The sequence below is a fragment of the Eleginops maclovinus genome, chromosome 8, assembly GCF_036324505.1.
Source record: "Eleginops maclovinus isolate JMC-PN-2008 ecotype Puerto Natales chromosome 8, JC_Emac_rtc_rv5, whole genome shotgun sequence".
In the NCBI taxonomy this organism is placed as follows: domain Eukaryota; kingdom Metazoa; phylum Chordata; class Actinopteri; order Perciformes; family Eleginopidae; genus Eleginops; species Eleginops maclovinus.
This window is the reverse complement of record NC_086356.1, coordinates 14,813,750-14,840,719: the sequence shown is the minus strand read 5'-3', so window position 1 is coordinate 14,840,719 and position 26,970 is coordinate 14,813,750. Positions and strand designations below refer to the sequence as shown.

The 26,970-nt window shown below is 38.8% G+C and overlaps 2 protein-coding genes across 3 annotated transcripts in view; both read left to right on the top strand.

The window, feature by feature from the left end:
- The window catches only part of LOC134868487 (calcium/calmodulin-dependent protein kinase type II subunit beta), a 39,115-nt gene extending 33,813 nt beyond the window's left edge, over positions 1 to 5,302 (top strand). The window contains 4 exon segments of the mRNA XM_063889666.1: positions 892 to 967; positions 2,048 to 2,142; positions 2,235 to 2,471; positions 2,930 to 5,302. Of these exon segments, the coding sequence (XP_063745736.1) occupies positions 892 to 967; positions 2,048 to 2,142; positions 2,235 to 2,470 (407 nt within the window). The 3' untranslated portion in view covers position 2,471; positions 2,930 to 5,302.
- Positions 5,303 to 6,889: 1,587 nt separating this feature from the next.
- ogdhb (oxoglutarate dehydrogenase b) lies at positions 6,890 to 26,305 on the top strand. Of its 2 annotated transcripts, none has more exons than XM_063890025.1 (23): positions 6,890 to 7,021; positions 8,689 to 9,095; positions 11,714 to 11,902; positions 12,835 to 12,928; positions 17,370 to 17,485; positions 18,046 to 18,200; positions 18,319 to 18,465; positions 19,200 to 19,290; positions 19,589 to 19,768; positions 19,858 to 19,986; positions 20,144 to 20,323; positions 20,793 to 20,945; positions 21,595 to 21,697; positions 21,803 to 21,931; positions 22,013 to 22,163; positions 22,294 to 22,421; positions 22,615 to 22,793; positions 22,944 to 23,015; positions 23,490 to 23,615; positions 23,699 to 23,771; positions 23,868 to 24,031; positions 24,500 to 24,654; positions 24,743 to 26,305. In XM_063890025.1, exons 2-23 carry the CDS (start codon positions 8,862 to 8,864, stop codon positions 24,861 to 24,863), a joined length of 3,069 nt encoding a protein of 1,022 aa, XP_063746095.1. In that variant the 5' UTR covers positions 6,890 to 7,021; positions 8,689 to 8,861; the 3' UTR covers positions 24,864 to 26,305. The 2 variants fall into 2 exon arrangements, with proteins under 2 accessions (XP_063746095.1, XP_063746096.1); XM_063890026.1 differs by having other exon boundaries at positions 6,969 to 7,105.
- The last annotated feature ends 665 nt before the right edge of the window (positions 26,306 to 26,970 follow it).

The window sequence follows — 26,970 nt, the reverse complement described above, 5'->3', positions numbered from 1 at the left end:
AAATGTTTTATTAGGGTGGAGAGAACCTTTACAGGTTTACATGCTGCTAGTTTTAAAGAGCTTTGTTTTTCATTGCATTGAAGGGGTAGAGCAGAGCAAATGCAACTAAACTTTACTAGAATAAAGTTGTACATTTATAAGAAAACACTTTGATATATTCTGATATCACAGTGGTAAATATACAAGAAAAAAACTCACAAATTAATGACTTTTATTTTTGCAGTTTGAAGATATTAATACCTACTTACCCCAGCTTAGTATTTTTTTGTATATTTAACCTAATAAGGTTTATATAGAGGCTCAGGATAAAATAAGGAACACCAAACAGACAGAGAGACTGAGATACAGAGTGAGGGGAGGGAATAGGAGGGAGAGATGGAGAGATAGGGAGTAAATCAGAGCAAGCTAAGCCTTTCTCTCAGTGGTGGAAGGGAATGAGGGGAGAAGCAGGACACAGTAAATCTCATCTAAAGCGCTGGGACAAGAATAGCGTGATGAGCTCAAGTAGCTTCACATGCAAACCAGAAATGTGATGGAAGATGGATGGAGGTAAAGAGCAGCACAGCATATAGATGGGGCAGGAAGTGACTTTTTAACATTTCTTATAAAAAGGTGGATATGTAGGCGAGGATCATGGAGAGAGAAACTACTTTCTGCATGGAAGAAGTTTTTATGTGTACAGTAGCACGGTGGAGTTCTCATTGATGACTGATAGGACTCGCAATGAATAACGTGGTATTAGGTGAGTTCATCCTCAGGATGTTCGTTATGGTTTGTGAATGAGTTGCTTTAATGAGCTGAGTTAAGTGCAGGAGAGAATAAGTGCTCTGTGACTTTATTATCTGGTTGAATTGTCATGTGAAATACAATCCCTTTGTTTCTTTTTTGCAGCTCGCAAACAGGAGATCATTAAGATCACAGAGCAGCTTATTGAAGCTGTCAACAATGGAGACTTTGAGGCATATGCGTGAGTCCATATCTAATTCTTTCTGGTTTTTCCACAGCTTGTAGGAAAAGTTTGATTTCATACTGTAAAATGAACACTCAAGTAGTCAGCCACAGAAAACCATTAATCTGATTGACATACAAAGGTGGTTTGTCTTTGCACTAACAGATAAAAGAGAAATTACAGTCATTGTTGTACCCTTTCACTGGCTTTTTTTCTCTACCTGCCACACAATTAGGAATAATGCTTAAGCAGATTGAGTGGGAGGGGGGGGGCTGGGCAAAGTGAGTCTGCAGTGATGGGAGACCTTTTAGGCCAGGAGAAAGACAATAGATGGTGAATCATGCATTTTAAAATAAAAATATTCATGACGTGATAAAACTTTGTACTTATGAAGTTCACATTTTTAGACATGTGAGTTATATGATTTACTAAATCAAAATCACGGCAAGTAAAATATTGAGATATTAAAGCTGCTTAATTCTGTGATATTAAGTCAAATTTGTTTGTTACTTTTTAGTTTGTCACTATCAAAGAATGTATTGCTAGTAAAAACATGAACTTTGATTACTAAGTCAAAATTATAGTACAGTGAGTAAAGAGTAAGGAGATTGTTGATCAAAAGTTGTCCAAATAAGTAAATGTTTTGAGGTATTTAAATAATTATTTCCTAGATAAGATTTAAAAGACAGTAAGTCAAAACCTAAAGCTACCTAATAAAATGTTAAGATACTATATCACAATTATGATTTAAAGTCAAACTTTTTTGGGACTTAATCAAAATGTAAAGCTACTAAGTCAAGAGTTTAGAGATACTAAGTCAAAATAAACTAATTCAATAGGGTTAATAATATCTCTTTCCATCAATTTCTTCTCCGATCAAAATACTGCAAAATGACACTTTGATGTCATCAAAATGGTGCGGGCAAAGAAAAAATGTTCCTTCCTGTTCTGCTGTTATAGAACTGTTCTACATAATTGCTGAAATAATATTTTGCATTGAGTTGTACCAGCATTTGTATCTTTCACTAGCATGATTTAGAGTTTAAAACATGATATTTAAAGGAGATTTTCTTGCATTTATCCGGGATGATTTTACAGGAAGATCTGCGACCCTGGTCTGACCTCATTCGAGCCGGAGGGGCTGGGTAATCTGGTGGAGGGAATGGACTTCCATAGATTTTACTTTGACAATCGTAAGACTACTAATTAAAATGATTCAAGCCATTAGAGCCTGAGTTGTTGGTTCATTTAAATGTTCTAACGTTTGAACGGTCTCTCCCATCAGTCCTCTCCAAGAACAGCAAACCCATCCACACCACCATCCTCAACCCTCATGTGCACATGATCGGGGAGGAGGCCGCTTGCATCGCCTACATCCGCCTGACCCAGTTTGTGGACGGGCAGGGACATCCCCGCTCCAGCCAATCAGAAGAGACCAGAGTATGGCACCGCAGGGAGAGCCGGTGGCAAAACGTCCACTTCCACTGCTCAGGAGCTCCCGCTGCCCCACTGCAGGGATGAGGTGCAAAATCAAAGCTTACACACACTTAACTTAGCATACCCACTGGAAACAGGGGGAAACAGCTAGCCTTGTTCTGTCCAAAGGTGCTTGTTACTTAATGTGTAAACCCCTATGGATTCAACACAGACTTCTATCGACATTAGTATAGATGGACAAAACCTAGGAGACAAAACCAAAAAAATGACACTAATTTATCTATTTTTTAAAAACTATAATAGACTTTTTTTCTTAAACATACAAATAAATATACTTTACATATTTTTCTTTGTGTACATCTAAACAGAGTGCATTTTTAACCTAGGTGTTGTGTAAGTTTCATCTGTTAGCTAACAGGTTTTAGCTTCATGTTGTATTATGTCAGTGTTGTGTTTAAAGCTTGTTTCCAGTGCCCACAAGTGACCCAAAACTCTCCCATAGCAGGTTCAAATAACATCATTATTTGTCTCCCTTCTTTCCAGATAAAAGAGACTGATGATTAAGCCGTGAGGAACAAAGAAGAAATAAATAGAAAAATCCGAGAGCAGCTCTGATAGAGAGAGGTGCAGCTGGATAGAGGAGTCTGAAGAGTCTGATTTTGGGATCGTTTTCCTGCACTCTGCACACCCATCTCGCTCTTCTCTCTGCCTCTCCACAACCTCAACAACGTACAGTTACACCTATGCTACCATCATCAACCCTTCACCACAGCAGAGGGCATATCAGCCAAAAGAAATGGAAACTCTTTATAGCTTGCGTCTTGTCTTCAGTTCCCTACAGCTGCCCAGCACACCTGGACAACATCTGTCCTCTGTGCTGCGAAGCCTCCAGCGGTGCACTCTCCTGCTGAAGATTTACCTTCTTATTTCTTCTCAAACATAAATTATTGTCACTTGACTTCTAGTATTATTATGGCTGCAGTCTATTGTTGTGCTCTTTCAACTGTACAGTATATTTGTTAATCATTTTAAACCTTTTATTCTGGTATGTTTTTCTTTTTTTTTTATGACGAGCATGACTCTTACCTCTGTTAACTCTGGCTGTTTTTCTGCACGACTAATGCTGCCTGTGTGAAATGAACAAACGGTACCGCATGTCTCACAGAGAGACACCAGTGGGTGTATTTAAATATCTGTTATGTTTTGTTCTTCAATGGAGTTTTTCGTTTGTTATTATCCTGCTTTCCTCTGGTGTGTAGTTGACCCCGAACCGACGCCTCTGTTTGTTGACCGGACCCCTCTTAGCCGCTCTGTGAGACTGTGAAAAACATGCAGCATGCTAACATATTACTGTTGTTCTTAACTGATTCTCTATGTACTGGACTTTGCAAGCTAACTACAGAAATTATGACAATGGTTGAAATTATAGTATCACGCTGTTTTTGTAAATTTCCAGTTTCATCGTGGTGACTTAACTACAAGTATGCTGTAGATGGTATTTAATTGCATGATATTCCAAGTTAATAACATTGGTCAGTTGGGTGTTATCGTGCATTTTGTTGATTTTTCTCTTTTTGGACTGAACTGCTAGCAAGATATAATCTATTGCCTCTATTTTGTGGGCTTTGTAAGTGCATAAACTATTTTTTGTGTTAATATAATAGTTAACTATATGAGCAAACTGGTGAGGATCATGACAGAATATGCCTTTAAAAGAAATGACTGGATCCAGTTTCAAAATGGCTCTCAACATTATCAAAGACAAAAACACTGAGATCCCAAATGCTAACTCGTATCTTCTATTGTAGACCAGACTGATAAAAATGATTCAACTAAAAGTTCCCATTAGGGCTAAATTAAGATTTATTTAGTTTTCTTAAATGTTGCTATTTACTTTACTGCACTTCTGAATAAAATACAGAAAAATATTTTTGGAAAGCGAATAAATGCAATGATATCAGGAATGTTTACCCAGGATTTAAAACATCACGAGTAAAACAAAACTGGACCAGACAAAATGTTATATTTTGTATTCATTCAGTTATAATTGAGTTGTATTGTCCCAACATAGACGTTTTTGTCCAGTCAGAAACCATGCTGTGTAACAGAGGAACTATTTTATTCCAGTTTCTTGACAGTACACAAATCGTTCCTCAAGAGGGAGCCAACATCTAACTACAGATAATTACTGCGTCACTGAGTTCAAATGCAGGGTCTAAAATTCAAACGTGATTCGTGTTGGTCAGAGTGAGACCTCTCAGTATAATAAGCAGAGTGAGAGAAAGATAAAAACAAACTCATACAGACAGTCATCAGGACTCTGGTCATTTAATTTCAAGCTGCATTTACAGTATTTTACGATTGCTTTGGCTCATTTTCACTGTGTAAAACAAAGAAGCAAGCAAATAAGAGTACAGAGGATGAAATTAAACTAAAAACCTAAGAAATAAAATTAAAAATAATTATTTAAATAAATAAATAAATCAGCAATGTGTGCAGGTTATTTTTGGTTTATTTTATTACCATTTGTACCATAAAGGTCTTCAAACCGAAACAGTTTCCTGAACAGTCCATATCAGTGCATTGAAAGGCCACTGGTCACTTAGATTTACTTCTTATTTAACTGACAATTCCTATTCCATATTTTAATTATTTTTATGTCAGCAAATATTTTAACTGTTTTAAAAGAGCTTTACACAATCAGGAGACTTCTTAATGACAATAAATTAACGCCTCTGTATGTAAAACAAAGCTTTTCGGGTTTCTTTTTAAAAACATATTATACTTATACTGAAAATGACTATGACGATAGTGTGCATTCCAAGTCTAATCAATAGTATGTGATCAGATGTAATCAGTGTGTGAATCAATAAAATGACAATGCAAAGAATGCTATATGTTCTTTGTGTGAATGTGTTTTTATATGTCTGGTGATTTCATTGGTCAATTACCATCAATTACAATCTTCCTGTACCTTCTGAGGGCAAAGTTCAACCTGTTGGATTAGGAACAGCTCAATAAAAGGAATCAGTGGGTGTTGATTACAAATCTGATGAAAACTCAATAAGCAAAAAGAGGTGACATAAACAGTTACGGGTAAAGTTGATTTACACAAACTTTATGCCACAAAATATTGACACTCTTATACTTTAAGATCTTCTATATAGATAAGTGTATACATATCCAAGTGTAAAAAATACTCTATCAGGGCATTCAATAGTAAAAGCAATGTTAACATTATCTGCTGAAACAAAACAAAAAAATCCTAGTTTGGAATTAATAAAGTACTTATCTTATCTTATCTTATCAGGATGGGAGGTTCAGTAACGCTTTAGATCACTGGCACGAGGACAAAGGTTGGCGTTTATTGCTCTGTTCCAGGCAGTCAGTGTCTTTAATGCATTGATTTATGCAATGAAGCAATCAATCAGAACATATACTCGTACCTGCTGTTGAAGTACAACCTGTAACAAATCATGTTGTAACTCAACAGTCAGGGAAACAGACATACTGAGTTATGAAATCTGCAGTAAAATGATGTTTGAGTGAGCTGGCCACAAAAAGTAGTTTGCTCTTATATGTAGATATATAAATTATATGTAGGATTTAAAGTGTACTCATTCCAATTACAGGGCCTCGAAAGAGTCCTATGTGTAATTTTTTAAAACATGTATGTTAAGAAGCGGTAGAAAGAGTACATATTTTAGTATGCACTGAAAAAACTGAAAAGTTGACTTTAATTAAATGTATTTCGTCAACAGCTTCCACATAACTGTATTAGGTTAGTTGAAAGCAGTTTGAATAGCTTCATCTTTATATTATTGGTTTCCATAAACTAATACAGTTATGTGAAATGTGTTGACATAATACATTTAATTCAAGTCAACTTTTCAGTTTTTTCAGTGTTAAGCTGAATTTGAACATATTTGTACCCTAATATTTCTAGAATTGCCGGATCAACCAGACTAAGAGACAATTTCTTCCTACATCAAAAACATTGTTAAACTCCTGAGCTCCTTAGATGTCTTGACATTCATTTGTTTACAATCCAAATATTTATATGTTTATACAATAAACAGTATTTTATACATTTTTTATTTTATTTTACATTCTGTCCCATCTTCTATTTTACATACACATTTTAAATATTCCTTCCTTGCACAATTGCCATTTGCACTACATTTCTTGCGCTGTGTTATGTGTTTTTGTTTTAATGGTATGACTGCACTTTTGGAACAGGGACTAAAGATTTTCATTGCCAACAACTACGTTGAAAAGGTTTTGTACATGACAACACAACTTTTGAATCTAATACTACATGTCAGAGTTAAATACTTTACATTTTTAAATCAGTGTTGGAGAGTAACTGATTAATTATGCGTGTGCTGTAATAAAAGTAAACATTTGAGGACAGTAGGCTCCTTTTACTTTTGCTGACGTCACCGACCCACGTGACGCAGATCAGCACCAGAGTGATTAGACAGTGCCCGGGCGCGCGACTCAGCTCCTCAGGTCTCGCGCTGCAGTGAGTTTTTTTAGTTCACACACGCCGCATCGGGCTCGCGCTCAGGATTTCAGGACAGTTTGCTCTTCGCTCACCAGGATAGAGAGCCACGCGAACACCAGAGAAAAAAGGTAACAAACTCGGAGAAATGTAATGATAGAGAAAGTCGAAGCTTTGCAGTTAACCGAGAGGAGAGAAACACCCTTTAACGGACAGTGAGTCCTGCATGTGAGGTCACAGTGAGTGAAATGCAGTTTGTTTGCGCTCCAGCGTGGAGCTGTGGGTGATTGTGTGTGAATGAACTGGTTTTACTCATGTTGTGGGGACACACAGCTGCTCAGATTCAAAACCCACCTGCATTTTGTCGATTAAACCTAACACAAAATAGAGTGATTAGAACCTAATACAAAAAATAAGCCAAATGTTGTCGTACTTATGGTTTAAGCACATTTAATAATGCACCAGCACTTTCAATGATTTGGCTTATTTGAAACAAACCTACCTCCATGTTTGTGTTTGTTGCTGTTCTGAGTTCGTATCTTTATGTTTTATTTTGATTATTCTATGTCGTTTTGGATTAAAGCGTCCGCTACATTAAATGCAATGCAAGTGCAATTCCCCACAACGAGACGCTGAACCGTTTAATTTCACAATTAAGTTCAAGACTCCTGAGTTAAGTTTATGTGTTGGGGGCATTGACATGTAGAAGCTATATTAAGTCTTCAGGCAAAGTATGCAAGGAAATGTATATCCCTTTAAGTGTGTGTGTGTGTGTGTGTGTGTGTGTGTGTGTGTGTGTGTGTGTGTGTGTGTGTGTGTGTGTGTGTGTGTGTGTGTGTGTGTGTGTGTGTGTTCTGTACCCAGATTTAATGGTTATGAGTGGGATGCTCCCCCATTGGAAGCTAGCTATATTCAGGATGTTCAGTACCTACTGTACAGAGGTTTTACATATACAGTACATATGCACTGTATAACAATTCACCTCTGGCTGACATAACTGTGCTCCATAGATTCACTGTGTTAACTGGACTTAAACCATACTGTACATTCTATATTTATTCTATTTTATATTCCACACCGTTCACACTTATTGTACATCTATCTATCTATCTATCTATCTATCTATCTATCTATCTATCTATCTATCTATCTAGCTATCTAGCTATCTATCTAGCTATCACATTTAACTTGGATGACGTTACAGCACAGAGTAATTAAATATATGTTATATTGTGTCACTATAACTAACCCACTATGGTTTTCTTATATTTTCTAAACATTGTGCCTGAGATCTAAAATCGCCAAAGACTTTTTCTCTATGCAAATGACAATTTAAATTTAAACTAAACAATTTTAACAATGAGCCACATTTTTGCCGTGATATAGATAGAGTAGTATCATTTGACTCAATACAAACACTCTCCTGCTGCTTCAAAAACTCACTTGAAAACTAAATGTGAATTAATCTACCAATGACCATAGTCCACAAAAAGGCATATTTACCTCATGTTTCCTAAAAAACTACAAGCCAAGCTGTTTTGGAGAATAGCTGAGACTTTTTCCCAAATGATAATATTTATTTGTGATTTATTTTTAAAATATCCATGTCTTCACTAGGAACCAATAGGCTGCTGAGTGCCACAGAAAGGGGAGGACAGTACGAAAGTATGCATTTATAGACTGCAAACAGTCCAAAAAACATTTGTTGACTGTAATAGAAATATAATCTTATCTTTCAGATTTCCTTACTTGTTGCACAATGTTTCGGTTGCTCAATATTTACTTTTTCACTCAACAGGATCCAGTGGACGACCAGCAAGAAAAAGAGCAGAAGGAGAGGAGAAGCCATCAGAGGAGGAACAAGAGGGGCAGCTGTTGAGGAGCCTGGAGGATCTCCTTTGTTCGGGACAGTGCTGCTGTATCTTTCTCCCAGGAATAAGCAGGGATAGTAGCTGTGGCTGATCTGCAGCCATGCACCGCTTAAGGACTACAGTTGCAAGGCTTCGGCCTTTAACGGCTTCACAGACAGCCCAGACCATATCGCGGCCGAGACTTTTGCCAATAGAAGGGGGTTTACGGACGTTTAAGCCTGCGAGGCACCTGAACACATCTGTGGCTGCTGAGCCCTTTCTTAATGGCACCAGCTCTAACTATTTGGAGGAGATGTACTATGCATGGCTGGAAAACCCCAGGAACGTCCACAAGGTACTGTACAGCTTTTCCTTGTATTTGATGTCACATCTGCGCAATTTGTACCTAAAAACTTTGAGCAAAGAATTTGCCTTCAGGGGAATATTCTCAGACAAAAAAGGGTCAGGTTTAGTATTCACAAGGGCCCCTTCACTCTCCTTTTGAGAGGCCCATAAACATAAAAAAAAATGTTCTCAATGTTGACAGAAACCTGTCCAACAGTTATTAGGGTAAAGGTAAGCATAGACACTTCTGGTACTCTGCTACGGTGTTTGTGTATTTGCCTATGCATGTTTGACATTTCGTGAACCACAGCAGCAAGCAAGAGTTCAAAAAGTGAATGACATGCAGCACATCAGAGGGAATTACACACATTGTGAGTTTGCTTATTTCCCGTTAAAAGATGTTGAACCCAGGAAACAAAGTAGGGTGACATATGTTGTAGATTTACATTTCTCATTATGATTGTACATATATCATAAAGAAGTATTTTAATATCCCTAGTGCAAGAAACCTCATTAGCACCTAAGTGGCCAAACTGACAGCAGCCTGTTAGGTGATCAAAGGGTTCAAAGGATCTCTGTTTAAATTACTTGATGAGGATGATTGACCAATAGCCGGTCAGATTCAAATATAATGTTAAAGGATCAGTTTTTGTTCAATCAAAACACATTTTTCCCTCCCCTTAGTGATAATCGGCCATACATGTAGTTTAACTTCACTTTTGTCCAAGGTTTGACATATTTCTCCGCACCACAATGCAATGGTCCTTATAGATTTATACATTTTAGCACTCAACAGCAACATCTGTTTCCAGACTAAGTGTCCCTGCCACTCAAAATGCACTCTGAACTTTGAGATATGTGTTTTGAGGGATTTAAAATAGGAGTTCAGCAGGTGACAGCAAAGGGCAGCAGATTATCCTCACCTATACAGTAGGATTTGTAATACACATTGTTTTTGTTTTGTTTGTTTATGTGACGTATTTGTGAGATACATGCATGTGGTGGTTGTTGTAGTTTTGTTTTGGGACCGTTCATGAAGGCATGAAGTCCGAGTTCTCCTGATATTTCTAAGCACAATGACTGCTCTATTCATGGCAACATTTTTCTGCTGTAAAGCGAACAATTTAACTTGACACCCAAAGCCTGGGGATGATTTAAAATACTGGCTCCACTCCAACAATAACATCCTCGAAGTAACATATAGTTGCTTCAGACATGTCAAAACAACCGTAAATGAGTCTTATGAATTGAACTTTACAGACAAAACCAGCATTAACAAACACTTTATAAATTACTCAAAAGGCTGATTTTAAAATTCAAGAAGTAAAACCGCTTCAGATTTACCATCCAGATAACTGATCAGTCATCAGGGGATTAAGCTGGAATCCTTGAACACACACTTTTACAATGTAGAGCCATCATAAAAATGTTGAAAAAACAGTGTGTGAAAGATGTAAGGTTGGTAAGACTGGGAATCATTGTCAGTTCAAAGACGGTTTATCTTTTGTTGATGGTTTCTTTTGTAATGTCAGACACCATGCAGTCGTTGTCTGCAAGTAATGAACTGTGGCATGTGCTTCCAGGAGTTAATATCCCTCTACAGTGGCGTAGTAAAAACGTTATGCAACACTCTACCTGTAAGCTGATATCCCACTAAAGAGGCTTCCTTTACACTCCAGCTACACTGATCCTAAAAGCCTCTGACATTAGCCAATTACTCTCCTCTGGTTAGAAACTCAGATGCAAGGTCAAGCATGGTGCACAACTTTGGTCCGGAGTGAAATATCTCAACGTTTTTTTTAAATGAAGGCCCCCTGTGGTGGAACTTACAGTATTGTAAAGCACAAAGTCAATAGGCCAAACTGGTTTAATTTAAACGTCTACAGATGGACCTGAAAGGCCAGTACAGAAGATCCGTTGTTATAAGTCGGGAAGAGATAGTACATTAATCATTATCTCTGAGCTAGAACATCTTCACAGAGCAGCTGAGTAATTCAGGACATCTTATCATCGTTCAGAAAGACACCAGCACTTTGTTATTGGAAAGGATTAACACACAGGACTTCCTTCATCATGTTGTGCTTCCTCACAGTGACCAATTAAGGGACATTTCGACATCGAACCCCTCAAGGATAATTTTTTGAATGACATTCAGCTGATATCATGCTCCAGTATTGTCAGGGAAACTGGATAGACTGGCACAGACATTTGTGGTTCCCAGACAATGTTTCCCCAACAAATGTGTGGTCACCTGACATTTTATTGACATTCTTGGTTCTTAGTAAAATTTCTTGTCAACTACTAGATAAGTCACCATCCTTTCAGAGCCACCATGACGTTAACATTTTAGATGTATATATTCTTGACTAACTATTAGATGTGTTGAAGTAACATTTCCTATTGATGTTTCAGGCCTCCATGTCCTCCAGGACAACATTTGCAATTAAAAGTTATAAAATCAAATAAATATCCCTTTGATGAGTCCATACTATTAAATAGAGTCAGATCAGATAGAAAAAACATTTAAAGTACCAATTAGTATAAAATAATTCCCATCAGCCTCAGTTCTAATTTGTGTTGAGTACTTCAGTAACCTTCTCTTATTCTCTTTCCTGTTTCTCCCTGCAGTCCTGGGATATATTTTTCCGTAACGCTAATGCTGGGGCTCCGCCTGGTGCGGCCTATCAGAGCCCGCCACCCCTCAGCGGGTCGTCTCAGGGACTGACCGGACTCCAGGCACTGATGGGGGCTCAGCCCAATCTGGAGAAACTGGTGCAGGATCATCAAGCAGTGCATTCACTCATACGAGCATACCAGGTAAACTAAACACACCTGAGCTAATTATGTCCCATCAAATCCTTTTTACCACCGAATTAGGTGTTACATCATTTCAAGAAACCCACACTGTTTTGTGACATTGACTTTGTTTCAGGACGTAAATATGTTTTATACACATTATTTTGTTCATCTTTATACTTTTGTATACAGTATTATAGGACTGATTTCTTTCAACTAATTTACAGCTGTGCTAAGTTTAGATGCAGATATTGCATTTTTGGGGCTGATGTTTGAGAGTGTCAACCAATATTTCTTAAGACATGAACACAACGAAATCACTAAAAAAAATAATAAAGAAATGTTTGGGCCCAGGATAATGAAGGTAAGCCAAAACACAAAAGCTAAAGTATCAAATGTAAAAGTATTCATTACGTTAAGTAGTTTACTTGGAACCTCGGTTACAGGGTCCATTTAAACTACTTTTATGTTGTTAAATACATTGCACTGCAGCTGGTATTGGGTCAATTATAGTGAACTATATAACTGTAAGATAAATATGGTGAAGTTGGAAATGTGCCTCTAAGATTTAGTAGAGAATAAGTAAACAGTAGAAAAATTAGAAATCTTTTATATTGTATATTTAACACAAGTTTTTACTTCTTGAGTAAATATACTTTGTTGGTTTGCACCATTGCCCGAGTTATCAGCTTATTTAATGAGTTGATGTCCTGCTAGATAGACACTGAAATACAAGTGATTCCTCTGTCAAATAGTGTGTCTGATAGCAGTTCTCCTTCTAAAGAATGTGACCTACATCTGCTTTTTAGATTCTGCTAACATGCGTAGACATAGGAAATCTTCTCGGAAGTGGTCAGCAGTTTACTAAAGCAGACAGACACTAATCTGCAGGAATGGGTTGACCTGTGAAACCATCCGCACACTTTTAACGAGCTGCCTTGCCTTGTGTGTAGGTACGAGGGCATCACATAGCCAAGCTGGACCCCCTGGAGATCAGCTGTGTAGACTTTGACGATACCCCCTGTACCATCGGTTTCCAGAACGTTGGTGAGAAATCTAAACCTGCTCACATGTTATGTAAGGTTTCCCTCTCTGTCCCCTGTCATTCACACTTCCTGTCGTATTGTTTTCGGATCCTTTTGTCCTCAAACACTTGATCTCTTAGGTTTGTCCCACCTTTTCTTTGCCCTTTTATTTTACACAAAATGTCCCACCCCCCAGCTTTCAATGACTGTCTTTCTACTTCTCTGTTTACCACTTTATGTATTTCCTTTGTCCGTCTCACACATCCATGAGTTTCCACATATTTTATCCTGAGTGATCTCCACTCAGTCATCGGCCTCTCACCTATTTGGCTTACTTGCATTGAACTACACACACTCCTCCTTTCATGGAGTTTACTGAAGGTCAGAGGTCACCACGTGGCTGAGTTGAAGCCGCAGTTCATCATGGCTGCCGAAGTGAAGCCCTCCCATAACAAACTGAGTGACAAGCAGATGAGGAGGAGCTACGTGCTTCAGAGCGATTGCTCATAAACTTGGGAAAATGCTCTCATTTACCACTATTTATTAGCCAAACGCTGATTGCTCATTCCATAAAAACAATGCACTCCCGTTCTTCTTTAGTTGTTTCGGGGTGTATTTAAGAAATTACAATTTAAAAATGAAAAACTTTATTTACCACAGGGGAAATTGAGTTTTATGACAGCTGCTGCATTTTAGAATGAAGCAAGTAATGAAAGATGAATAAAAAAAATATGTTTATTAAAAAATATATTTACATAATAAAGTTTATATTTTTAGACATCAAAAGAACATGAAGGTCAAAGAAGAGGTTTTACTGTTGCCTAGCTTTTTATCTTTTTGTTTAGTTTTTGATAATTATGTCTTGAGTTGTAAATTTCTCTGTCCTATTTTGGCCAAAACAGGACTCAAGGATTAACTGATTACAATTGCTGATCAAAGATCAAGCACACTCGGACAACATGTTCATTAGTTCATATTCCAATATACAAACTATGTCTTGTTCAGTTGACCCTCACAAGTGTTTTTAATTATTAAGTCACCCTGTGCTGAGGACAGAATGCCGTCTTAGTAGAAAATGGAATGGAATGGACTGATTAAGAATTGCTAACACTAATAACCTTACTCGTTATAAGTTAGTCATAAATTCATGGTCCAAGGTTTTCTCTTTCTAAGAAGCTGTCAATATGTAACAAAGGGTCAAATAAAAAGACAGAGGCAGTTATGCTAGGGGAGGAAAAACACTGTGCACAATCTTTCGTTTTATTGATGCTTATTACTTTAGTCAAAATACCTAACAATTTATCACACAATAATGAATCCGTAATGCACGGGATATCAAGTATTAGAGTAAAGTAGGCCCTACTAGAATGTGGTGCCTTCCCTTTAATTTCTTTATAGCTCAGATGTATTCGACCAGATTTTTATTGGCGAATATCTTTATGTTACTCCTGTTGTTATCAGCACATACTGTACGCCAGGTTATAGTTTCTGAGGAAACAAGATAAGACGACATGATTGATGGTTGTTTACACACCACCATATATCGGAGAGTCATCAACATCAGCCATTTTTAGTGTATTTAATTACTGGGTATTCAGTTTTTAAAACGTGTGTGTGTGTGTGTGTGTGTGTGTGTGTGTGTGTGTGTGTGTGTGTGTGTGTGTGTGTGTGTGTGTGTGTGTGTGTGTGTGTGTGTGTGTGTGTGTGTGTGTGTGTGTGTGTGTGTGTGTGTGTGTGTGTGTGTGTGTGTGTGTGTGTGTGTGTGTGTGTGTGTGTGTGTGTGTGTGTGTGTGTGTGTGTGTGTGTGTGTGTGTGTGTGTGTGTGTGTGTGTGTGTGTGTGTGTGTGTGTGTGATGCATGAATGCATGCCTGCAGCTAACTGTCATTGTGCCTCATGAAAAGGTTAGGTCTCTGAGTTCAAACACAGGTGATTGTTATGAGCTGTTGTAGGATGTTTCCACAGAAACTGGTGCCATTGTTCAGTTTCACCAGGTTCTGCTTTGTCCTGGTGGCGCTGAGGTTCACAGAGGTCGAATAATGGGTTGGTTTCGGGGTCCAAATCAGCCTGAAAGAATTCATGAGAAGCTCTGTGCAATACTTAACTACAGTGTGTGTTTGTGTCTGTCCATACCTCCAGAGTTCTCTCTTTTTACAGAACGTCTGTCGAATCTGATGAGAGGTAGGAGCAGAACTTAAAACATTGGTCTTTGCGCTTGTTATCGCTCCCGTGTTCCTGAAATCAGTTTCCTGTGGTTTATCATTAGCTTATTAACTAGTGTTGTGGTTCCCCCTGCTCCTCTCCATGTGGGTTTTCATCTCTTTCTTGTGGAAAATGGGAATAGTGCATTGAGTAATGCTTGGAAAGGAGGTGTGAGCTTTGCTCAGCAGCCAGTGGCGTCAAACAGAGAATATCCGGGCTTATCTGGGCTTTCTTCATTGAATTGTTACTGTGATTAGATTGCACATGTGGTCATTGATTATAGCATTAAATCATGCTGCTTTAACTTTGCAATCATCAAAGTAAACAAGTGTTTTTTCAAATGTAATGCAGGGAATGTTCACAGAGGAGAGTCTAAAGATCTCTTATGTAAATCAGAGAGCTGACTCTGCTATATTGGATTGTAAGCCCCCTGTCCTCAGCACAGCAGCCTGCACTCATTTGCTGACAGAGAAGTACGAACGCACACATAGGTACACCCCTGTCCCCCGCCCCTCCTCTGTTTCATTTGGTCTTATCTCTGTTTGCTGCCACCAGGACAAAACATTCTTTAGATAAACACGAGCTCAAGCTATAGTGTCTCAGACAGAACATTGACATTGCATACGGCTAGCTAAACCAGCCCATCAATCCTGTTTGCTTCTTTCTTAAACCACGTCAGCTGCTTTTCACTGTGTCTTGTCTAACATACCGTGTGGTTTAGTCGAAGGTGACATTCAAGAATTCCTGGTTTTAGCAAAGTCCTGTCAAGTATTGTTTATATAAACTCACAAACACAAAATGGGTCAGAGAATTTGACAAATGTAGTTGATGCATGACTGAAAAAAGAGTGATTTTGTTGCATTGCCTTTCATGGTGTTTGGTCTCAACTAAAAACCAAACATCCTATTTCAATAGTTAAATAAGTCAATACATTAAATAATCAATTAACAGATAATAAACCAGTTACTATATAGTTATCAAGCCTGCATTTAAGTGAGATTCATAAAATAAAGAAATATTGAATGATTAAAAGCATATTTAACAACTGAACCTTTTTTTCTAAAGAACAGATCTATAAAGTCAGGCGTTAGCTGAATTTAGAATGATGTGATGCTGCTAGAGTCAGTAATAGAATGTTAACTAAATGAATAAAGTGAACATTGCATTATAGAAAACAAACAAAAGAAGATGCCAAAAGCCACAGCTTCAGGTGAAAAGCATTCAAGCTGGTTTTAAAGAAGGACACCTTACATGTCTGATCTTGTTCGTCAGGTTGCTCCAGAGCCTCAGGCTGAGACTCTTTAAAAATCTGTTCAGTTCAGCTATGTTTCTGTAGTAACCACCAGAGAGCTCCTCATCGGGGAATAAAAGATAAAATTACGTGACCGATTTTATATACAACCTTCATTTTACTCCTGATGAGGTGTTCTAAAACTCTCTTAATAATCCAGTCGTGAGAACATTATCTAATTTTGTCCCCACATCTGGTCTTTGTTTAGCCTAATAACACAAAAGGCAGTTTGAGCAGATTATTCAGTGTTTACACATGAAAATCAAAAGCTGATTAAACAGAAATGTGTGCATCAAATCTTTTGAGTATTCCTTTTGTTAAGTTGCAATTAGTCAATGTGTTGATCAAAAGAAAACCAATTGGCAAGTGTTTTTGAAATCGATTAATAGGTATTTTCAGGTCATTTGAAACAAAAATGCTGAACATCTGCTGCCTCCAGCTGCTGAAATGTGAGGATTCAGTCATATGAATTTTGGTCGGACAAAATATTTAGTTTGTAGACATCACTGTGAGATTGTGATAAACATAACTTTCTTTTTAGAACAAAGAACTAATCAAGGATAAGATAAGGAAAAAGATTGTTTGTTGCAGTTATTGATACAGTTGATCAATAATAGATTAAAGCTGGAAAGGACTTGTATATAATTTATTTTAATTTATAATATATTTTATATATAAATAATGTTTTTATTCCTGTCAGGAGAGTGGTTTTAGTATTTCTGGACTAAATGTAATCAGAAAGATGAGAGAGCTGTAAAGGCAGGTAAATGGTCAAATAAAAAGTAAGCAGGGTTCACAAATTCCAGATGATCTTCAATTCACAAGTGTTTCCTGTTCTCTTCTTTCTCTTCTGTTTCTTATGATATGTGAGTCATGTGGTATTTTTCTGTTTACAGCTGCCCATTTCTAACCCTGACCTTGACCTGATTTGCATGCCTGCATCTTCTGCTCATGTTCATGTCTTTGGAACAGGTGTTTACGGACTTGCTGAATCCGACTTGGACGAAGTGTTCCGGCTTCCCACCACCACCTTTATCGGTGGCAGCGAGAGCTCTCTGCCTCTCAGAGAGATCATACGTCGTCTGGAAGTAAAGTATTTCAAATGTGTCAAAATGGGCACCATATATGAAGGGATGCCATTCAAAGAAGAGTAACAGGATAAAAACAGATTTAGTACCAAATTAAATGATTAATAGCAATAAAATAAATGTTTGATTGCAATTATTTAGCATGAAGAATGAAACCAATAGGAACATGTATATATAGCTGACAGGGTAACACAACCAGTTTGATTTTTTAAATGCACTTTAAAAAATCAGCCATATCTTAAACACAATTCAGGAATATACCATTATCTTATCCTAGACATCTCTAAGCAAAACATAGCCGGCCAGCTAACCAATCAGAGCAGATGTGGCTCTCGTTTCAGACGAAGGATGAAAAGAGGTGCTGCAGTTTGAGAAAAAAAGAAGCACTTTTGAACATTAAAACATGGTAACAAGTCACAGGAGAGGCAACAAAGACACATATGAACCAGAAAACAAATGAGCAGAATAGGTTCCCTGTAATGCTTTTGAACTCAGCTTCAAGCTTTAACAGGATATGATAGTGAACAGCAGAGTTAATACTTTCTTCTCTCTCTTTTTAGATGGCCTACTGTCAGCATATTGGAGTAGAGTTCATGTTCATTAACGACTTGGAGCAGTGCCAGTGGATCAGAGAAAAGTTTGAGACTCCAGGAATCATGCAGTTCAGTTTGGAGGAGAAGAAGACTCTTTTGGCCAGAATGATCCGCTCCACAAGGTCTGTCTTCACATTCTTCAACACTCCTCTGTAATTAGCTGGAGAAGCAGGCAAACCAGCTGCAGGGGGATAGATGTTCTGAACCACAATGTGAAGCAGCAGCACCACCTGTTCACAGGTTTGAGGAGTTTCTCCAGAGGAAGTGGTCGTCAGAGAAACGCTTTGGTCTGGAAGGTTGTGAATCACTCATCCCGGCTCTCAAAACCATCATCGACATGTCCAGTCTGAGCGGAGTGGAGAGCGTGATCATGGGGATGCCTCACAGGTAAACAATGACATTAGATCTGTGGTGGGAATTTATTTATCAAATGTGGATAAAGAATCAAACCATTTCAGCTGTCTTTGAGCTATTTTATTTCTTGCACGAAAGTTCAGTCAGTCATACAGAGAGCATACTGTCTGCAGAGTGACGGAGAGTAGGGTTTGGGTTGTAATTTAAACAGAGAGAGGAGAAAGGGAGGGGTAAAGCTTGGCGATAATGAAAGGAGCATTCTGGGAGTTTAGGTAGGTAGGTAGGCCGTATCAGGGTGTTTTCAGTGAAACAGAAGTTGAAGGTCATACTTGTTGGTGCACAGAGAGTGTAACCAACAACATTACAACACATCTTCTTAATAAGAATATTTGCTAAGCTTAGCAAAGAAGTGAAAGCCAGTAAATACAGATACGAAGAGGAAATAAGAATCACTCGATGATATTATTTAAGTGAGTATAATATTTTTCTGTTGCACATCTTATTGTCTATAGTCTCCCTACAGCGTTGCCCGTCATAAATGCACACCTTTAGGATGCTTGGAAAGATGAAATCCAGGTTTAGTAGATGTTCCTATTTTAGATATCAGCCTTTTGATCATAAAACATTTATTTTGGTTGTCTTGTTGTTAACTCGTAATTGTACAACTATTGCTGAACTGCATTGTATATACATTGATGTTATTCCACAGTATATATTTGATGCCTGAATATCCTGATTCTTTCCTAATGTAACTTCTCCATCTCCAGAGGGAGGCTGAATGTTCTTGCTAACGTGATCCGGAAAGAGCTGGACCAAATCTTCTGCCAGTTTGACTCCAAGCTGGAGGCTGCTGATGAGGTCCGAACAGATCACTAAACATTGATTTAGGTAGCTCCAGTGGTACTCGGTGGTTTTTAGGCTGCAAGCACTGATAACCACCATTGCCAATGAATGTCATGATTATTTGTTAGTCGGGAAGAAAATGCATCCAATCCAAAAAACTAAATGGATATATTGACTTGATAAAGAGCCTCAACTGACAATAAAAACATGTGTTATGTATTTATGTTCTCTTTAATGCCATCAATTACCTTACTTTTATGTCTAAACATGTAAGGCTAAACAGTCTGCCTGAGTTCTGACATTCTGCTCTCAGGGTTCTGGTGATGTGAAATATCACTTGGGGATGTATCACAAGAGGATGAACCGGGTCAGCGACCGGGAAATCACAATGTCACTCATGGCCAACCCGTCCCACCTGGAGGCCGTGGACCCAGTGGTGCAGGGCAAGACCAAAGCTGAGCAGTTCTACAGCGGAGACACTGAGGGCAAGAGGGTACGCTGAGGCTTATTCAAACATGGAAGAAACAAAGCGCCTTTCCTTGTGTTCCTGACATGTTTCTTACCTGTTGAATGATTTCACAGGTGATGTCTATTCTGCTGCATGGTGATGCTGCATTTGCAGGCCAGGGTATCGTGTACGAGACCTTCCACCTGTCGGACCTGCCGTCCTACACAACACATGGCACCATACATGTGGTGGTCAACAACCAGGTATTTTTATTGAGAGCTAGCATGCTATCGTCTACATATTTATTTTCAGCATATACTTTGATACTGTGAAATTCTTCGGAGATCATCTTTTCACTTCTTTATTATAGAGGACGATAACAGCTGTTATTGAAGTAATTTAAAACTCTCACCCCCACAGATCGGTTTCACGACAGATCCCAGGATGGCACGTTCATCTCCTTATCCAACAGATGTAGCACGCGTTGTCAACGCACCCATCTTCCACGTCAATGCAGACGACCCAGAGGCTGTAATGTACGTGTGTAAAGTGGCATCTGAATGGAGAAACACTTTCCACAAAGACGTGGTGGTAGACCTGGTAAGTTAATACGAGCTTTTCTTATTTCGCTCGCATTATTTGCAAGGGGGTAAAGAAAACAAAGAAATTCTTTGAAGAGGGGAGTCACAGAGAGGTTAAATACATTAAACAAGTTAAACCTCCTGCTGACAGTTGACCAAGCAAACAGCTGTTTTGATAAAGTATACTGAAGGCTTTGTTTGCTTTTCCCACGTCTTTTTTATTGGGGTTAACAGGCCAAGAGTGGTGTTAGGGGATAGGCAAGGAAAGCAGTTCAGGTTTATTAATCATAGAGGAACAGGGATTAGAAAGAAACATGCAAAAATAATGAACATAATGTTGTTATACATATGAAACAATGGGAACCTTGAACTTTGACAAGCACGAGTCAATACAGCAATTAAGAGTGACACATAGAAAGTAAAGAGAGTGGTCACTGGATTGTTGTCATAAGAAAAGCATGCCTCATCCCTTGTCTTCTCACATTCAGGTGTGTTACAGACGTAACGGCCACAATGAGATGGATGAGCCGATGTTCACCCAGCCACTCATGTACAAGCAGATCAAGAAGCAGAAAGGGGTCCTGCAGAAGTTTGCTGAAAAAGTCATTGCTGAGGGAGTGGTCACAACACAGTCATATGAGGTAAAGCAGCCTGCACTGCTGGAGATACTGCTGATCAAACATGCTCGATATGCACAAGCCAGAAGCAGGGTTTTTTTGCGATTTTGAAAAAACCCTGTAGGTTTTATTGTCAGCAGTGCGAAATATATATCTGCTATGTGAGACATTATGAAGCATGTTTAGCTCAGTGAAAAGGGGATTTAATAGTCTGACAAAAAAAACTGCAAAGAATTGTGCTTTTGAGAGGTGCAGATGGAAATTTGGTTTTGTGATAGCAGCAGGGAATAGACAGAATAATGGATGAATTTCAGGCACAAAAAAACAAGGTTTTAGATTTATGCAGATCTATTTCCAATTCCTGTGATGAGCTTCACTTAAAAAATAATTGAAGTACTGTACAAAGACGGGACATTTTGAGGCAATTAATCATGTCAGCTCTTAGAGAAATGAATGAAGTCACATGTGGGAAGCAAACGTCCTTCCTGTTCTGAAAGTCACCACAAAATGAAAGGCTGTCAAACGCTGTAACTCCCTGGAGGAGGTGAATATGTTCGGAGAGCTATACAGGCTTGTGGCTAAGTAAAAAGAGACTAAACACAAGGCAGAAGGATGCTTCTCTGCAGACAGACACACTGACGTTTTCGGTTACCTTGCATCAATCTTTTTTCAGGAGGAAGTTGCGAGGTACGACAAAATATGCGAGGATGCTTACAATCGCTCCAAAGATGAGAAGATCCTTCACATCAAACACTGGCTGGACTCACCGTGGCCTGGTAAGGAGTCTTGATCTGTTATTTGTGTTATACATTGCTTATATTCTGTACAGCACGTGGTCTGGACATGTCTTCCTTGTGATGTGTTTGTGTGTCTGTCTGCAGAGTTCTTCAACCTGGATGGACAGCCCAAAACGATGCACAGCCCTCCCACTGGCATCAGTGAAGAGGAGCTCAAACACATTGGAAACATCGCTTCTTCCGTCCCTGTGGAAGACTTCATGATACACGGAGGTACTTTGTGAGCTTCTCCTGTTTCAAACAACCCCTCAATGTGCTGTCGTATCTGTTTTTCATGCTGTGTCCATGTTTCAGGATTAAGTCGTATCCTTAAGGGCCGTGCAAATATGGTGGGTCAGCGAGTGTGTGACTGGGCTCTTGGGGAATACATGGCCTTTGGCTCTCTGCTCAAAGAGGGAATACACATACGCCTCAGTGGACAGGATGTGGAGAGAGGCACATTCAGGTAATCCTTCCACCAGAATGAGAAATGTACTGATGTCTAGACCTGCTATGTATAAAAAGTATCTTCAGTTATAATTTAGTACTATATAAATGAGCTCAACTTAAACTTCACTAAATGCTTTTCTCCACAGCCATCGACACCACGTTCTTCACGACCAGAACGTTGATAAGAGGATCTGCATCCCAATGAACTACGTTTCTCCTGATCAAGCTCCTTACACCGTCTGCAACAGCTCTCTATCGGAGTATGGAGTACTAGGTGAGTAGCACGCACAAAACACACTGTATCCCCTCCCTGTAGAAACTGCTGGTAGTTTTGTGGTACCTGTAATTTGATGGCAAACTCTTTCTAGGGAAGCCACAAGTTGGAGAACAAACCGTTTATAAATGTTGGAAAGTGTTTTATTTACTCATTACTGAACCTGCTCTTTGTGCCCGCTTCCTGTGTGCAGGTTTTGAATTAGGCTTTGCCATGGCCAGCCCAAATGCGCTGGTGCTGTGGGAGGCCCAGTTTGGAGACTTTAATAACACAGCCCAGTGTATCATCGACCAGTTCATCAGCTCGGGTCAGGCTAAGTGGGTCCGCCAGAACGGCATTGTGTTGCTGCTTCCTCACGGCATGGAGGGGATGGTAGGAAAGTTGTTCTGCTACATTCTGAGTTTTCGTTGTCTCAGGATGCTGTAATGTCACCTTCTCCTCAGGGCTGAACGACCTTCTCACAGGAGCTCTGTTAGAAACATCTTACCTGTGAATAAATTGTTTTTTTTCTTGTTCTCTTAGGGTCCAGAGCACTCGTCTGCCCGCCCTGAGAGGTTCCTACAGATGTGCAATGATGACCCTGATGTTTTCCCTGTGAGTTTCAGAAACATAACATATCCCTCCATCTGGACTTTTCAGTCCAGCTCTTTGTTTGTCTGTATGGTGTGTTAAGAAACTGCTGGTGACCAAAGCAACCTGACTTTTCATGATGCTGATTTGTAAAATCATATTGAGATAGTGAGATGACTTTCCTTGTTTTTCTGATGTTGCACGGAGGTTTGTTACCTCATGATCAGATTTGAAGCCTGGCATCTTTATGACTTGAGAGTTCATCATACTTTTCGTTTGCCAAAATGTGAGCAAAATAGGATACAAAGCCCTGCTGTAACTCACTGACTCTATAGCGTGATACCGTTTATATTCTACAGAGAATTAAAGAAAACCGTAGTTCTTAAATGAACAGAATCCTTATCCCCGAAAACAAAGAAAGACATAGGTGACTGCATGTTTCTCTGGTAATGAGTTCTATATATTTTTCCTTGCCTCTGAATTTCAACCTTCTCACAGAAAATCACAGAGGACTTCGCAGTGCATCAGCTGTACGACTGTAACTGGATCGTGGTGAACTGCTCTACTCCGGCAAACTACTTCCACGTCCTCCGCAGACAGATCCTGCAGCCCTTCAGGAAACCTGTAAGTGACACACCTTAAACGTGACAAAAAGAAAGATAATGTGGTTCAAGTTCATTGAGCATTTTCCTGTGCTCTTTCTTAAGCTGATAGTGTTTACTCCCAAATCACTGTTGCGCCATCCGGAGGCCAAGTCCAGCTTTGATGACATGCTGCCAGGTGAGTTCTGACAGAAACTGGTGACGTCTTTTCCTCTAAAAAACTGTTTGGTTTCTTGTCGTGTTATTTAAACTTCGAGTGTCTGTTATCCTGCAGCCACCCAGTTCAAACGTCTAATCCCAGATGAGGGGCCTGCAGCTTCCAGCCCAGAAAAGGTCAAGAGAATCGTTTTCTGCAGCGGGAAGATCTATTATGAACTGATCCGAGAACGCAAGAACAGAGGCATGGACGACACTGTGGCTGTGATCCGCATCGAACAGGTGAAAGATTAAAAGTGGCGTACAGAGTGAAAACTGAAGAGGAGAAAAGCGTGTACGTGAACGCTGAGTGGGTGTATGGGTTTCAGTTTTACAACCAAAACAGTTTGAAAGGTGTTGTTTTACCTGGGTTGTGTAAAGGCACCTTCACTTGTGACATATTTAAATCTGACCATTTATTCTGTTCTTGGGGTCTTAACTTTCACTTTCTAAAGATACAAACATAAATGAGCTATTGAATCATAGCAGAAAGACATTGTTTTAGTATCAAATTAATCCAGTGATAGGTTTCTATATAGCGATAGGTTCACTGCAAACAGGAACCGGTAACAGCTATTTTAGCACACATTTAAAGCTGACACTTCACTAAAATATAAACAAAAACCTGGATCCCTGATACCCTCATATCCCCAAACGGGAATATCCCTCTGGAATTTGAAATATAATTAACATTTTTCTCTCTCTTCTCAGCTCTCACCCTTCCCGTTTGATCTGGTGAAGGCAGAGACTGATCGTTACTCAAATGCTGACCTGGTGTGGTGTCAGGAAGAGCACAAGAACCAGGGCTACCATGACTACGTCAAGCCCCGCATCCGCACCACCACCAACCACACCCGCCCCGTGTGGTGAGTTCTACTTAACAGGAAAACAGTTTCAGGAACTCTCTGTGCTTTGAATGTATACAGATACACTTATCTGTGTGTATGTTTGCAGGTACGCTGGTCGTGATCCTGCAGCAGCTCCGGCTACTGGAAACAAAAAGACTCACCTCACGGAGCTGCAGCGCCTAGTGGACTCAGCGTTCGATCTGAATGCATTCTCAGGAAAAATCTAACTGGTTGACACATCCCTCCACTCTGCTCTGACCTGCCTGTCCAGTTTCAGTGCAAGATCCCCCCCCCGCGCCCTAGACTGGCTTTAAATTGTACCTACAACACTTTGCATTGACGTGTTTTTCCTCAATATACTTGCATATTAAACCTGCTATCAGTCGAAATCTTCAAACAAAGCGCACAATGACCTTTAACACTGTTACCATGAAGACCTCGTGTTCAGTGTTGGACTCTATAACAAAAAATAAGTTCACCTGCAATGAATGTATGAATTGTTAAATTAGTTTGTAAGACAGATACTTGTATCTTCATTTTAGTAATAGCAACCTGCTCTGCACATCAAGACAATAAATCATATGCAATCACCTCCTGAAGAATTATTTAAAAAATGTATTGATCTGTTGCGGAGTGCCTGAAAAGCAGAAGGTTTAAGACCACCAGGGGGAATGGTGATGCTTTAGCGCATATACTTAAAGGATGGTTTGAAGGACGTAAGCGGTAGATGAGGTGGGAAACCACGCGCAGTAAGTTTGTTAAGCTTTAAAGGTGCTAGTAGGGAACTTTAAAAAAAAATGTTGACCCTGCCATGCTAGCTGTTTCCCCACGTTTACAGACTTTATGCAAAGCTTTATGCTAAGCTAAACCAACCAGCTGTCGATAGTAGTGTCATATTTAGAGTTCATATCCTCATCCAACTCTTATCAAGAAGGACAATAAGCGTATTACCCAAAATATCCAACTATAACCTTAAAATTGAGTTGAATGTCCAAGAGTGTTTCACAACTACAGTGTGATCGTGGACAAGTGAGATCTGAGAATATAATCTGGGACTGGGAAAATAAGATAATGTTGATTGTGATTATTTGAAAGGTTTATTTAGCTATTGAGTTACAATAGCTAAATAATGGGATAGAGGGATGTTTTCAAGCGCCTTTATTATGTTTTTGATTTGACCTCCTACAATCAAAAGTGAAACCTTTTGAAAACATGAATGTCTGCCTTTTGAGATTACTATATCAAAGGGACTTTCTCTAGTATTTCAGCACTTTTATTTAGTTCAGCAACTACTTTAAATTGACCCATGCTTGTTATCTGCCTGCATACAGACATCTCCATTTACAGTAACACTTTTTTTTCCAGTTCATTTTGTACCTAATTTGTTCCTCTTTTTCATATCATGTTTCAGATCTTGTCTATTTATTTCCTCCTCCATGGTTCCCTCGATATCCTGTCTCATCACTGTAAACGTCTGTTTGTGCCAAATGTAACAGATTACTTGAAATCACATTTCAATGAGAAAAAACAATCATGTCTGCAATGGAAAATACTTGTAATACAACATGTGAAATTCCTCAGCTCCTCAGATTTGTAGGATGTATTTATTTTCATAAAGTGTTGTATGTTTTATTGTTTTCAACAAATAAAGATTATAGCTCCTGGTGAACAGTGCTGTTGGGGTTTATTGTGTCCTCTTGAGCTACTAAAACATCTGGTAAAGTATGTTGATATATTGTACATTTTCAAACATTCAATTGCTTGCTTTATACTTAAATATTTAACTCTTACTGTCTTTATTGCTTTTATTAAAAAATGTAAGTTAGTGTATTTTGCAGATACATTATTCGTCTACAAAATATAATCAACTAAATAATAATGTTATGAATGATAGATTTAGATAAAACTGGTGTATTAAAATTGACAAGCTACACACAATAATATAGTGATTTAATTAAGCTCCACCTTTACCAACAGCAACATTTAAGTGAATTAATTATAAGTAATTTCAGTTAAGCCTATTACTCTGAAATGGGGCCATTCTGCACAGTGAGTAAGGTACGAGCGTAATTTTACTTAAAAGTTTGAATTTATATCTTATTTCTACATTGAATTCTGTATATAGTTATAATACACTGTGGTATTTGAGGACAATATCAAAAAACGTATTACTTTACCCTACAATGTGATTTCAGATCCGGTCCCTCCCTCCTAACTGCAATAACCCCTTTCCCGCTTTTTCCGTCACCTGACCTTCCACACACCCCTGCTTCCCATTTTCTTAATGAGCCTTGCAGGAAAACATACCAGCCCCTTTTCCCCCTTCAGTTCTCC

Coding starts and splice junctions, on each gene's coding strand:
- ogdhb (XM_063890025.1), top strand. CDS start 8,862: ATGCACCGCTTAAGGACTACAGTTGCAAGGCTTCGGCCTTTAACGGCT. Junction 19,987..20,143: donor ATGTGGTGGTCAACAACCAG/GTATTTTTATTG, acceptor TCACCCCCACAG/ATCGGTTTCACGACAGATCC. Junction 21,932..22,012: donor AGACTTCATGATACACGGAG/GTACTTTGTGAG, acceptor TCCATGTTTCAG/GATTAAGTCGTATCCTTAAG.